The sequence below is a fragment of the Bactrocera latifrons genome, unplaced genomic scaffold (assembly GCF_001853355.1).
Source record: "Bactrocera latifrons isolate USDA-ARS-PBARC rearing strain unplaced genomic scaffold, ASM185335v1 scaffold_276, whole genome shotgun sequence".
Lineage (NCBI taxonomy): Eukaryota > Metazoa > Arthropoda > Insecta > Diptera > Tephritidae > Bactrocera > Bactrocera latifrons.
Window position 1 is genome coordinate 121148 of NW_017536363.1, and position 15599 is coordinate 136746.

Consider the following 15599-nt stretch of genomic DNA (forward strand, 5'->3'; position numbering starts at 1 on the left):
TGTAATACTTATTTATGATTTCTCATGAACCGTGCGATCCATGGCATTGAACGTTTTAAGCGATTTTAAATAACTCGTCAAATAATTTAATGTCCACTACTCGTGACTACACAATACTATTGCACATGAACACATACTARAATGTCTATGTTTGTGCGAACATCAAGCACATATACAACGTACGATGTAATATTTATTTTTATTCGAATAATATTTTCAAGGTTGATCCTTTAACATTGATGTGAAGTTTGTGTGAGGTGTGACAATGAGTTTCTGTTATGTAATTACCAACACTAAAGTGACATTTTTTCTATGGTTTTTACATGMTTTTATTGTATATTTTGAAGAAATGGAGAACATAGTAAATGGAGAACGTAGTATACTACTATGAACAAACTACTATGAACAAAAAATGTCATCATTTTAAAATTCTTAATTTATTCTTTAAAATCTAATCTGGAAGCAATCTCTTTAGACCCAATACAATTGTGCAAATGTTTTTTTCCAATCCGCGAAACAGTTGTTAAAATCAATTTCCTGAATAACCTTCCATTCACGCGGTGATTCTCGTTTAATGCCTTCAATTGACTCAAAATGGTTTCCCGGAGCGATTGTTTGAGGTTGCTGAATAGCCAGACACCACACGGAGATAAATCAGATGAAATCAGTTTTTGCGGCACGATATTGGTTGAAAATTTAGTGAAAGACTCACGAAGAATCAATGTAGTTTGCGACGGTGTCTGTCCCACAGACAGACAAAAATTACTAAATCGGCTCAACTTGAACGCTGATATAGATACATACTATATATGTTTTATACCGTCTCTGACGTTTCCTTTTGAGTCTTACAAACTTCATGGCGAATTGAATATACTTGTTCAGAGTATACATATATATTCTCTGTGTTAAAAATTCTTTGATATCAATGTCCAATATGTTCGAAGATTTTTATGAAAACAATTACATTTAAATCCCTCAATTACATTTTATGGTCCCTAAAAAAATAATTAGGGGTGTTGTAGAATCCAAGACAGAATTGCTTAGCTGTCAGAATTGCAAACCAATTCTGATTTTCAATGGTGTCACAGTATCTGTTTGGTTTTTCGTCTTTTCGAACATACGCAAAATCAATATTCGATTCTGCTGTTTTAATGTGACAAAACTTGCGAATGAATACATTTGGAAGCAATCCTATGAAAGTTTTTGGGGAGTTCTGTTTTAAAGAAATATTTAAGAGATAACATTTACGTTTAAATTACGTTTTGTAAATCTAATATATTTATATATCCGAATTTTATTTCCAAAAACTCAATAGATGAGACATTTAGTGTTTTATACTTATGTTTTCCCCTATATATAATCTAGATAAATTAATTCGAAATTATAAAATAACTTGATTTCTTAACTTACATTTCAAATCAGTGAGCGACTATCTTCTCGCTTTGTTTCTGATAGCAAAAGCGATAAAATTGGTTTCCGGGACACCCAAAACCGGTACAAATTCTGTTTCGAATATCAACCCAATAATATCTGAATTTTTATCGGTTTCAATTCTGATTCCGACAATTGTCAGATTCCACAATACCCCTGAATATCATAAAATTAAAAAAAAAAAAATAGAAGGAGCTTTTATGTACTCGTATAATTGCAACCATGAAGAACTTCACATTGAAGCAACACAGACAAAAATAAAATGATATTTATAGCTTACTTAGCTATTAGAAAATCGTTTTTTTTATGGTTCCCCATATTAAACAGCGAAATGAAACAACTCGGAAAACTGCAACATAAATACCTAAAACACCGGATGTTATTGTGTTTAATGAACTACTATTAATAATATATTACATGAAGTCGTGAGTGAATTTATTCCATCAAAAGTCAAAGAAGGGAAGATACCGGAAAAGGAACGAAATCGGATATATAAAAACAGACGGAGTATCTCACAGGCCGTATTGTTAAAAGCAGCAAACTAACGAGGAAACAACTAGCGAAAAAGGTTCGTGCTTGTTACCATTAGAGGGACGGAACCATAAAGTTACATCACGGCAACATTGTCGTATATATTAATTTATAGAAACTGTATGTGCTCGTAAAAGTCTTAAAAAAATACTAAAAGTGATAAGATATAAAATGACATGAACAATCGCTTTGTTTTATACTCGTATTAACCATTTTGTAGAATGAACGACAGMTAAACAGCTTGGACGTTTGAGTTTCTTAAAATGGAGTGTTTTATGTTTCCTAAACAAATGAAGAAACAGAGAGAAATATTGCAATAACAATAATAAAATACGGGTTACAATCATGATTTAATAATACATATGATGCTGTGTTACATCGAAACGTGCGTCCTTTTAGCAAAAACATTTATAAATCCATAATGATAATGACTTCCTTTTTTGTTTTTCTCCTGACTTTTTATATTTTGATGATTTTGAAACATTTTCATGGAATGCAAAGTAACCAACGTTCATAGAATACAAAGACCAACAACTTCATGTCTACAGTGGGACGAATTTTCTTTTCGCGTTATTTCTTTAAATCATTACCTACAACTCTCTCATTCATTACACATTAATATACCCTTAAACACAATTATGTATGTGATCTTTACCCAATTTGAATAGGATGTATCCTTTGAAATCACTCATTTTAAAGTTATTGGAGCAAAATCTTGAATTTTTATTACCCTTTGCCGGTTGATAGTCCTTGGCCAGATATATGCTCGGGTCTGTTCCCCTAACAAAGACTCGACTGCCAGGATAATTGCGAATATTGTATGATTACAAATTAAATTTAAACTCTTCTCTCTATCTCTTCTTCGATATCCATTGCATATTGATTGGAAAAAATTTTTAAATTTTGACTAACCTTTGCGTCACAAAAAAAAAAAAGAACAATGACATGCATATTTTATTATCCATATGTTCTAACAATTAATTCCCTCTGCCTTACTGTTAGCAAATTTACAAATCTATTTTCATGTTCGTTTTTTCATAAGAATAAAATGCCCGCCAACTGCGTATTTATTCATTTTTTTACGGTTTTGACTAGGCTATGTAGTTTTTGAGAGAAAAAAATAATGAATATTTCATATTGAAAGATTTTTAAACGCAAAACTACTACAAAACATATTACGAGTAGATAAAATAGCAATTTACAGCTATTTGCAATTAATTATTTAAACTTTTTCCAGAAAAAACAACTTCATCATCAAAAATATGATGTAAAGTTGTCGTAAGCTTGTATTTTATAAACGTTAAGAAAGAAGTATTTGTATCCATTATGTTAAGTTAGTTGTTTGTTTTTCTCATGAATTTTTTGTTTACATTTTGATGATTATGTGTTATTTACCATCCATTCGTTTTCAACTATCACTTAAAAAATTCATTATTATTTTTTGTTTTTATTTTTATTATTATTATTATAATTTTTTGAAATTTTTGAAAAATTATTTTTGCAAATTGTTGTTTTTGGACTATCGGCTGAACCATAGTTGAAATCTTTGAATAATTTGTATTTAAATTTGCTCATATAATTGTAAGTCAGTTTCAAGTGAAATATTCTTGAGAAAATTTGTTTTAATCCTCGATATTTAGACGAACTGGAGAAACTGAAGACATTATTATCAATTAAAATGACAAGTAAGGTGATTTGTCAATAAGTGATGAAGTTATTACTATGAACAGAGCTTTAAAAATATTTATAAAGACATTGTATTGGCTGAAGAAACCGTACCAAATCCGAATATACTAATTTTCTAGGCAGAGATTTCGTGAGGTAGCAGTGCGCAATTCAGTATAACAACGAAAACACAATTTTGTTTTAAATAATCTTTTACTTTGTAAAATTTCAATAAACAAAAAAATTAATAAATAATATTAAATAACAAATGGTMTTTTTTCATTTCACTCATACTAACCAATTTAAATAAATTATACTGCACTATATATACATAMATATCTTATCTTACCTTAAAATCAGACAGCGATGCCATTAAATCATCCAACTCTTTAGTTGCTGACGATGCGTAACCCGATGGCGGCGCTTGATTTKGCAAATAAATGTCATTCTGTACAATTTCCTTCTCAACAATGCCAACTGAAAGAAAAAAAAATACAGTTAATATTACAATGATTGAGAGTTGTCTACGACGGTTTATTTTACCAGGGCCTTCCGGCGCAAGTGTCTCAGTTTTGGTCTCACGAACTGTAATGCTAACATGTCGTCCAGGCGTCGGCGACTTGGTAAGGTTACTAATTTAAAGAAATATAATAATACAATTAATAYAAATATATATCGTAACAAAATTATATAAGTAGTTACCCGTTAGGTACAGCATAGTTTGAGGCGTTATCCATTTCACTAAGGAGGCTATCAATTGTTGGCCGCTCATCGCTGGAATTGTAGGTATTATACTTAGAGTTTGAGTTGTAACTCGTTGGCACTATGTTTTCTACAAAAAAAAATGGAAATAAGTGTAACTTTTATATATATTTAATATTTCAAAACCTTTATATTTTCAAATTATAATAAACAACCATAAAATAAACCTTTTTACAAATTTTTTTTTGCAAAATACCAATATACATATAATATATGAATACTTAACGTCTCCGTTTTTATGACCACCGGGTCTACGTAACCAAAACAAATTCTTTTGTAAGCTAAAGACTGTCAATATATACTTTAAGTGATAGAGTAAAGTCAGCCGGATGTTCGAAAATCCTCATATCAGTTACATAGGGCTAAGTGAAGTTTTCGCTCAAATTTATCTATTTTAGGCGATAGAGTAAAGTCAGCCGGATGTTCGAAAATCCTCATATCAGTTACATAGGGCTAAGTGAAGTTTTCGCTCAAATTTATCTATTTTAGGCACAAAGATACATTGTTATGAGTACAACTTGCTCTCTTATATTTATTGGGATAACTCTCACATTAGCCGATATATGCGATACAAAGTCACCCCGAAGTTCGAAAATCTTTAAAATAAGTATAAGATTACCATTATAAGAGAAGAATTATCCCTYAATTTTTAGTTACAGTCGAAACTCTCTACAACGTATTCCAAAAGACAAGATATYTACTTCTCTATATAGAAAAGAAAATCAATCTTGTTCCTTTTAAAATTGTTTATTTGTGGTAGTTTTTTTGGTTTAAAGTACATTTTCTGATTTTCTTCTAAAATATAATTTTCTAATAAATTTAAAGAAGTAAACACATTATTTGGTAGGTTGGTTTTCATTTCCAAATAGGTGCGGAAACCTTCAACTGATAACGGTTTCATAATATCGGCATATATGTACATGAGAAAATTATTAGTCACGGATTTTCTTTATTATTGTTTCTTTACTTGAGATTTAAAGGATATCTTCGTCTATCGTAGATAAGCTACCGGAAGGAATTCCAAATTGCTTAGAAATGTCTTATGCGGCCTGCATTTTACAAGAAATGAAGATGGTAATGATTCCAGTTGTCACTTGCATAGTTCGGTGGTTCCCCAAAATACACTTTAAATTGTATAATAAATAAACGATTCAAATCATCAGTCTCTGCTTGYGCGTTGTGAAAGCGACAAAGTACATAAGCAACAATAACACTTAACAAAGCGATGTCGATTTCTTTTTCGTGTGCATGCGTTCGGTTTTGCCTACCAGTGATGTATGTAAATAATAACGAAAAATTATTTAAATGAATTCGTTATATGGAGATTGAAAACGCTTCAATCTTGAAGTTGTGGTCGCAATATGCTTTCTTAAAAGGAAATATTCGCTATAGAGAAATTCATTATATGGAGATTATAATTCACTCAAAGTAGACCCAGAATACAGTGTTCTTATAACTGCTTCGCAATAAAGAAATTTTGTTATATAGGAGCTCGCTATAGATAGTTTCCACTGTATACACATATATCGCACATTGACAGATTTCATTAGATTTAAACAGTTTCTGGTCATAAGATGGCACACACTAGACGTTATTCATGTACAGTTTTATCCCATTATATTAATTGTTTCTTGATTTGTGTACTGGAAACTGAACCATTAAAGTTGAGTTTAAAATTGTGCCAAAAAAAAATGTCAGAGGAACGTCACGTACTGAATTTTGTCGAAACCGGTTGTTCGGGTCCCGAGATATGGGATTTCCCCAAAAAGTAGGCGGTGCCACGCCCATCGTTAAATTTTCATACTAGCTCTCGTAAAGCTCTCTCATAACATCTCGGTGGTAAAATTTAATGTCTCTGGCTTATATACTTTTTGATTTATCGCGCTTTTAATAGTTTTGAATAATAGTAGAAAATTATTAGAAGTTCTTATACGATTTTCACTAAGCAAATTAATTAAGCAATTATAGCTTAAGTGATTTAGGAGATACATACGTACATTAAACTTATTTGTGGGCGGAACTATGCCCACTTTTTCAATTTTTTTTATCCACAGGTACCCCTTGCTACTGGGATCCTCTGTACCAAATCACAGCTTTATATATTAATTTAATGCTTAGTTATGGCACTTTATGTGTTTTCTGTTAATTGCGATTTGTGGGCGTGGCAGTTGTCCGACCACGCCCATCTACGAACTCCAATTCTTTTTGTACTACGGAACCTACATAACAAGTTTTATCAGGATATCTCAATTTTTACCCAAGTTACAGTTTGCACGGTCGCACGGAAGGACTGACAGACAGACAGTCGATTGGACTCCAACTTTCCTCATCACCCTGATCATTTATATATACATAACCATATACCTACCTCGCTTAGTGTTAAGTACAACCGTTAGGTGTACAAAACTATAATACTTTGTAGCAACTGGTTACAAGAGTATAAAAATTGTGTAGAGAATGCCATTTATTACAACTACAATCTTGTTTTTGTTAATAGTTTTATTTCACTTTATATTTCGATGCAAAATAGGTCTACTAATTTAACGAACACAATATACATTTGTATATCGGGAGCTTCTTGATAATCAAACATAACTTCATTCCTATGCGATCCTCCTCCTTTATATTTTAATAATGTTATACGGTTATGGACAAAAGTTAGTGAATGTTACATTTGTCGGTTTATGTAGGAAAACTATTGAGGTTTTCAGCGCGTTCAGCGCGTTCAGCTCGATAGATTGAGAGTTTAGAATAACTGCTTAGCAACATAAACTAAATAGTCTACCAATTTTCTTGCAAAACGAGTTTAAACRTTGACACTACTACTACTAATGGTRCTATCAACTTTAAGATAAATGTTTTGTATTATTTATACCAAATTGTTTTGTAAAACTATTTACCTTTCTTTTCATAATTACTATTATATCTGGCATTACTTAAATCTTCCAAAAGCGAGTCCAGTTCAGATAGATTTTTCGAGTTTTGTTGCACGGGAGAACCATTGTAAGTGCCGCCTGTTCGTCCAAGTGTTCCCTGATTTTGATAATTATATGACTGCCCCACGGGTGACGACCCGATGCTACTGCCCAAACCATTGTAGCCGCCAACACTTCGAGTTGGTGATGGCGCTGTTCTTGTTTCGGTAACGCTGTAGTGTTCTTGATGCACTACCTGCATTGAAAACCATATAACCAGGGTTAAAAATGTGTTTAACCTTCTAATAAAAACCATTGAGTATTTTCAAACACTTACCGGTGGCGGCGCTGCTTTACCACGCAAACTGCCATAACCTGAGCTATCGCCATAATTAATATTTGAGGTACTGTACTGTGGTGGACGACTGCCGGGCACGCTGCTCTGCAGATCAGCGAGGAGTGCGTCTGAAAATAAATGTCAAAAATAATTAATAAATCGCATAAAATTAAAAAMTCGATATTTCTATAAAGGGATTTGTTATTATTTTTCCCACTTAGGTTATCATAATCGCCGTGACTCATATTTTCCTGTACAAAAAACAAATATTCAAACGTTTAAATAAAAAGCTTCAACTTTTTAACTGAAAGAGTAGAATTAACTGCAGTGGCGACAAAAATTCAGCGCAAACCTGTCAACGATGACTGAGGCAATTTGTTTATCTTTGGGGTGCTACATTCCACCATATGAGTTTTCATGAAGAAACCGTCMTTAAAAAAGCGTGGACGAGCAATTGTGAAAGCTATTAAGTTTCAGCTTTCCTTATTCAATTTTCCGCATATAGATTTAGTTCTCATGGAAAAAATTATATTCGCTCGGAATTTTAGGTCACATATTTAAATAAAAAAAATTCTGTTATAGTGTAGTATAGTTGCAAGGTTCAACAAAATTAACTGATTTGATTTTTCATAATTTGTTTTATGTTTTATTAATTTCTGAATACATAGCTTATTCGCACAGTCAGTATAGCCGACCACTTTCGCCTTTATTTGTTTTGCTCTACTCTTTTGATAGCGTGTTATCAGTAGATACCTTTTCGTGTGGCTTGTGTAAGTGGTCGTTTATTTTGGTTCGCTTATGATTTTTTGCGTTCATTTCAGTTATACTATAGTTTTTGTAACGTAATATAAAATATATCTAATTCGTAACTTATTTTTAGTTCATATTCATATACATACAAACATATATAGTTAAACAAGTTACGCTCATTCTGATTTCATAGCGAATTATCTCATAAGTGGAATTTGTGACGAACATCTTCTAACTAWTTGAAAGTTCGATTGCGATCTTCGAGCTTATAATCATTTGAAAAAGCATTGTTCTTGGTTGCAGAGTATGCCTAATGAAATTACAAACATCGGAGTATGTAATGTAAATAAAACATTTAGGCCAAGCAATACAAATATGTATGTTTGAAAACTCAATCCAATACGTTGATTATTATCAATATTTTGTCATAATTTGCATGAAAATATCTTTATTATACACAATGGATCTTACACTAACAACAATCAATATTAAACAATATACGCAATAGCAATCTTAAAATCCTCTATTAAACCATGAGTAAATGAACTTAATATTAAGTTATTCGAAATTTTAGTATACATTTATTAAATTTGTGTATCTACATATCCACATTTTTATTTTTAAAATACAATAAATATTTACATATGTATTTTGGTTTTTGGCACACCAAATGAAGGCATGGTTGAAATGGATGGTTTGTACCGTAGACTGGGGCTCCATTAGTCATATTTCTACATGTTTGTGGTATCTGCTGAAAATTTAATTCTATAAGTAGACAAATATGAAACGAAAGTTGTTTCTCTTATCATAAATTTTTATTTATACTAAATAAATCGAAAATTTGTCTTTTACTTTAAAATCAGTTTTTGTTTCGGCTTCGAATTCGTCGATTCTGTGTGTAAGAAAAACTTGCCGGACCACAACGGATATGAAATCATTTCCAATTCATGCAATTTGTTATCATTGAATTAACGTTCTAAGAGCATTTATTCCTCTTAATAATGTTTCCGATTTTCGAGAGACATAGTTGAGGAAAATAATTAAATCCGAGTTCCAAATTATAGACCRCGTAATTTTATTAACTGCCTCTTACGTCTTTCCATGCTCTGATATTCTAAAAAGCCCAAAGTTCTCGGATAACTGCATGATAGAATCATTTATTGGCATGGTACAGATTTTTTATAACTTAACAGCTCCAAACAATTCAAGTGACATAAACTTTGCACAGATACCGTAATACTATTAATCAAACATCGAACATGATCTTTAAGTATCTGCAATTTAGAACAACTTCATTTTAAGTCTATCGAAAATGATTTTGTGAATTACAGTGTCGATCAGAATCTTGTGSACGTTCCGGTCTTTACGGATATTAACAAATCGTTAAGAGTAGTTACTTGGCCAGGAGCGAGACTTGAACTCCTCCAGACACTTTATGTTATCAGCAATGTTTCAAACAACCTAGTATAATACATTTTCTCAATGGACTAGACACCAGAGAAGCATTCTAAGCTCATTAAAACACACAGTTTACCTAAATTTACAATATTTTAAAATAACTTAATTTTTGATACAAAAGAAAGGGCTAAGGTCAAGTGTAACCGAAAATTTCATACTCTTGCAACCAGCAAGAATTAAAGCCGGGTATCAGGTGTACCTTCAGGTGTTGGCAAAACTTCATACTAAATAAACAAGTAAAGAAGAAGGGCTAAGTTTATACTCTTGCAATTTGCAGGCATCAAAGTCAAGGAAATACTTTAATGGAAATTCCATCAATTTTATATATACATATACTATATACATACATATAACTCATACACTGACAGACACATAAGGTTTGATAGAAAAACGAATATCACTATATCGTCTCCTGAAATGTAAAATAACGTATCATCAAAAAATTCGAAATTGAGTGTGTTATTGATTAAGCTTCTCTATTTCAAATTACGTACATAATATTACATATGTTCAACATTTTCAGGTTCTGAGCTCTGTTATAAACCAGTTTTAACCAATACTAAATTTTTCTTTTCACTCATGTTTTATTCTATTTCGTGTTTCATTCATGCCTCTGTAAATTTCCGAAAATGTTGTTACGTTATTTTGCATTTCAGGTGACGATATGTAGTATATGGAAGTTGGAGTAGTATCGACMCTATTTTATCCATTTTTCCCAATACAATATATGTACTATTAACTTGCCACATGCAAAAAATTCAATTCAAATTCAAGTAAAGTCAGCCAGCCAGTTGTTCGAAAATCATGATATTGGTTATATAGGAGCTAAGTCAAATTTTAGCTCAAATTAATTTATTTTAGGCACAAAGATACACTGTAAAATACGCTCTCCCATTTTCATTGAGATACAAACATAACTCACATATTGACCGATATATGCGGTCCAAAGTCCCCTAAAACTATTTTTTTAATTATAATCGAAAATGCTTATTTAAGTATACGAGGACTAAGGGAAGTATAGGAGAAATTGTCAGAAAAGTATTCTCTCTGAATTTGAATTGTATATTCCACACTTTGACCGATATTYCAATCATAAGTCAACTATAGGCACTGGGGTCAAATATTCGGTACCTAGGGGCTTGAACAGTTTTTGTTGGATTTGGACAATTTTTCGTCATAAATTCACATACACTGAAGGTAAGTTTTATTCCGTTAGTTTTATTCCGTTATATTAATTGTGTACTGGAAAGTGAAGGAATCAAGTGGAATTTAAAATTGTGTTATATGGGCGTGGTTGTTGTGAGATTTCGCCCATTTTACACTGTGATATAGCAAAATGAAAGGAATACTACGTACCCTATTTTCCCTTTTGAATTCGCCAATGTAATAATACACTTCATAAATAAAAAAAAAAATMATATAATTTGATTTTGATGGGTCTGTTTAAATGACGGGTATATAACATAGTGGTTACAAACCTCGTAACAAACTTAATATCTCTGTTCAGGGTATAAAAATAAACTTTTTTCCAGAAATATTCAAGTGTCATGCAATCACCATACTATATAAGTAACTGCTATGTGGACAATGGCAAAAACTAAACAAATATTTTAAGTAGCTGCATTCAAATTACATAAAACTGCTCTTATTTCAGGACAGTGCTTAAAAATTTTAATGTTCAAATCTATACAAAATTGCATCAGAAACACTTAAATATAATCAAAGTTTATTTTTCGACTTACATATGTTCATCACGATTAAGAAATGGAATCTAATTAGCTATGACTTAATAGCATATGCAAATATTATTACCAGCAACAAAATGTATCAATGATATCTAAATTCGAACACGTTTTTACGGCAATCGTAATACATTGTTACTGTACTATATAGTACACAGTACAGGAATATATGTTCTGTGTATATATATATGTATATACATTAGAGCGGATCGGGTATTCCTATAAAATGGCGCATGTGKGAAATGTTCTACGGATCTTTCAGAACAACTTTGCCTAAGAGATTATGTATCTAAAACTGGCTTTGAGATAGCGATTTTTTAGGTGCAGTTAAATTTTTCTGAATACAAAAAGTTCGAGTTTGTGAGACATCCGAATGAAATTTAATACATAGGTTTTGCTTAATAGAAACATTTGTTCGAAATCGGCCTTTGATTAAATTAAAAAGCTRAGAGCACGTAATATTGTAGAACTGTTCTCTAATATATGTTTAAAAATGACAGTGAAAATAAAGAAAATKTGACAATAGGYCCATATTCTCTTAGGTSTAATTGTTCAGAATSAACCGTAGAATATTTTCACAATACACAATTTTATAAAAAAAAGAACAATCGACCCGCTTTAGTGTACATWCGTTACAATTTTGTGCTGTCATTCAATGAAAGTGAACTTACCTAAGCGCCTTTCGAACTCGCCCACTTTGAAAGCATCATTTGGCGGACTTAAAATCGATGACGAGTATAGCTTAGAAGACATTCTCAATTAAGGAAATCACTGTAAATATATGCACGCGTTGGTGGATAACACTATAAATTAACGGTTATAAGCGAAATATTTCGAAACCGCGAGCATAATAAGCAGAAAACCTGTATTTCACAAYAACGTACAAGGAATTAGAAGAATATTTAACGAACCTTTGAGAAAAAACATGTTATCAAGTCTTGTTGAATAGCGCACAACTGACCAATTGTGGATAGGGTTACATGTTAACGACTTGAAACACTTTCCGCAAATGGTCACACGGTGAAAAACTCACAAAGTACAAAAGATGAAGAAGACCAACAAATTCACTCAAACATCTCAATTTGGCGAAACTCAGAAACTTTAAATATTTTCTGGCATCAGTTGACATACAACGCAAAAGCTGTTGATATGAAATACCGCAAAAGCAACAATGATTATGTTATAAGAAGAATAGAAAATATGCGAACTTTTTGCGTTTTAAAGAATATCTACTTATTTGGGATTAAGCTGGTTCGCATTCAATCCTCCTACATGAGCTATACCACATTGTAGATTAGGGTGATTCAAAAAAAATTTTTTTTTTCGTTTGGTACTCTGAAAAATAGGCTCCTAGACACCTCTGAGGAAAGTGGTCCTCCTAGTACTTACAGTCTTATATTTTTTTCTTATTATCTGATAGAAAAGTTTACATATATCTCGCTTCCAACCACTTCAAAAAATACTTTGTTCAAAAAAAAAAAAAAAAGTTTCAAAATGTTTTTCAAATTTTTGTGTTTTACCAGTACCAGTACAAATTACCAGTAAATTATGTTTTTTTTAACATTTTTTTTTCGTTTGATACTCTGAAAAATAGGTTCCTAGACACCTCTAAGAAAACCTCTCCAAAAACCTAGGAGTTTCATTCATAATGATTTTTTTTTCATTGAGTTATAAAATTAATAAGAAATAACAAATTTTCCAAAAATAATCAAATTTCAACCGTATATATCTYTTAAAAGGTTTACGAAAAAATCGTAATAGACCTTTTTTGTAAAGCATTCAATTTCCTACAAAATCTAAGGAACAAAATATTTTTTCATATGGTTGGAAGCGAGATATAAATTTGCCCTCATGATAATAAGAAAAAACTAGAAAACTGTAGTAGGAGGACCTTCACGTTACAATGAAGAACTCATTCTTGGAGAGGCTTCCTTAGAGGTGTCTAGGAACCTATTTTTCAGAGTACCAAATGAAAAAAAGATTTTTTTTTGAATCACCCTATTGTAGATATGCATAAATTATGGAATTACATAAGTAACTGCACTTAGATAGTCATTTGGTCGGTAAGTGGATTAAGGCTGCTTAGTAACAATCGCAACAACGCTGCTCAACTCGCTTGAAATGCACACATACAGATAAATATGTTTTTTATCACTATGACTATTAAGTTTTTTATTATTTATCAATTAAAGTTATTTTATTAATGGAAATGGACCAATTTGTTTTATATCATGTTGCCAGATTACCAGTAAATTRTGGTAGATCAAATAATATTTATAGTGAACTTATCTTTATGTATTCATTAATTATATGGTTGATTAATAGTTTTAATAAAGAAAAGAAATAAAACGTTAACCCCGGTCGCCTTAAAACTATAATACACTTCACTCAAAATATATCGTGCAAGAACTTGATTTTGCAATTTTGATCGTTCAGGTTGTATGACAGCTAATGCTATAGGRCTATCAGAACGATTTCTTCGGAAATGGGTTGGGTGTATAATATCAAATCTATATCTCAAAAACTGAAGGACTATTCGCATGTATAAAGACGGACGGACGTACTTGGCTAAATAACACAACTCATCACTCTGATCACTTATACATATACCTTATAGGGATATACTTTATAGGGACCCTGAAGCGCTACAAATCAATAACTACCCACCAACCACTTTTAGATGAAAACATATGTGACCTGGTCTACGAAAAGGGAGCTAACGTGCGAAAACTAGTTTTCTGCGAAACAGCTGTTAAAAATAAACAACTCGTTTCGTCAGTTTCTCGTTGTCTCATTAATTGTTCTCCTTTCCAGAGACTTCAAGGACGTCCAGTAAGTGTTGTTTTTGGTCGGAATGTTATTATAGTTCATCGTGTAAGTTGCTAGTGTGGAACATTTAAAAAAGTAACACTGAAGAAGTGACGTTTACTCTAATACCGCGCAGCTGCTGTTGTCTTGTTTCCATTCATCTCTCTTTCCGGATGTTCTGTTATCACATTTGTGTAAGTGTTTCTGTTGATTATCGTCTTCGCATTTCGCATGAAATGAAACATGAGTGTTGATGAGGAGTTCAGTGCCGTAAACGGACAATATTTCCATGTAAAGGATGATGAAAACAATGAAGAGAGCGATTATGATGAAGACGAAGTATGTGTGTCTCAGGCAGAAGATGATACCGAACAAACTTTTGTTAAGATTGAAGAAGAAGATAAACGACAACAAAGAAAAATACATAAACTACTCAGCATTATTCTTTTTGGCCCATAATACGTTTTTCTAGTGTATAATCATGTCTTTATAGCTTATAATTGTATTATATAGTTTTATAGCTGTATAATGTATTTTGTTCATTACAAAAAGATTATATTTTTTCGTATTTTTACCCTTCTTTTTCTACATTTTTAGGGAACTTTCAAACAAGTTATGACTTTTTGGATTCTATCACGTGAAAAAGCATCTCATCTTCCATCCGAATCAGCTAAAAAGTGRAAATTGATTTTTTGACACCTAAGCCCCCTTTCCGTAGACCAGGTCACATATATCTCGAGATCCGAATCAACCAAATTTAGTAAGTGACATTCCTCTGAAATGTTTAAGTTACAGTGAGTACAGGAGAAATCGGACCACAGCCACGACTACTCTCTATATAACATAATTTCAAATTCCATTTGAAACTTTCAATCTCCAGTATACAAATCTAGAAGCATTTAATATAACGGAATAAAACTTTGCATGAATAATGCCCTTACTATGCCACCATATGGCCAAAAAGTGTACAAATCCAACAAAAACTGTTCAAGCGCCTAGGAACGAATATTTGAACACCAGTATCTATACATAGTCGACTTTTTACCAAAAATATTGATCAATGTTTTAGATTTATAATTGAAATTCTGAAAGCATTATTTCCTGCCAGTATGCTAYAAATGAGTTGAATCGGGTTAATACCTCCAAAACTGMAAGAGTATAAAATGTTCGGTTATACTCGAACTTAGCTCTTCCTTAATT

The 15599-nt window shown here is 31.7% G+C and overlaps 1 protein-coding gene across 5 annotated transcripts in view; it reads right to left on the minus strand.

Moving 5' to 3' along the window:
- LOC108970009 (leupaxin) overlaps positions 1–15599 on the minus strand; it is a 68721-nt gene that overhangs the window by 17010 nt on the left and 36112 nt on the right. For 3 of the 5 annotated variants that reach the window (XM_018935092.1, XM_018935088.1, XM_018935093.1), the window contains 5 exons: positions 7642–7769; positions 7290–7560; positions 4330–4459; positions 4171–4259; positions 3977–4104 (listed from right to left, as the gene is read on the minus strand). In XM_018935092.1, the coding sequence (XP_018790637.1) occupies positions 3977–4104; positions 4171–4259; positions 4330–4459; positions 7290–7560; positions 7642–7769 (746 nt within the window). Of the gene's footprint in view, positions 1–3976; positions 4105–4170; positions 4260–4329; positions 4460–7289; positions 7561–7641; positions 7770–7858; positions 7932–12262; positions 12363–15599 lie in introns of those variants that run through there. The other 2 variants (XM_018935089.1, XM_018935091.1) reach the window with 2 other exon arrangements.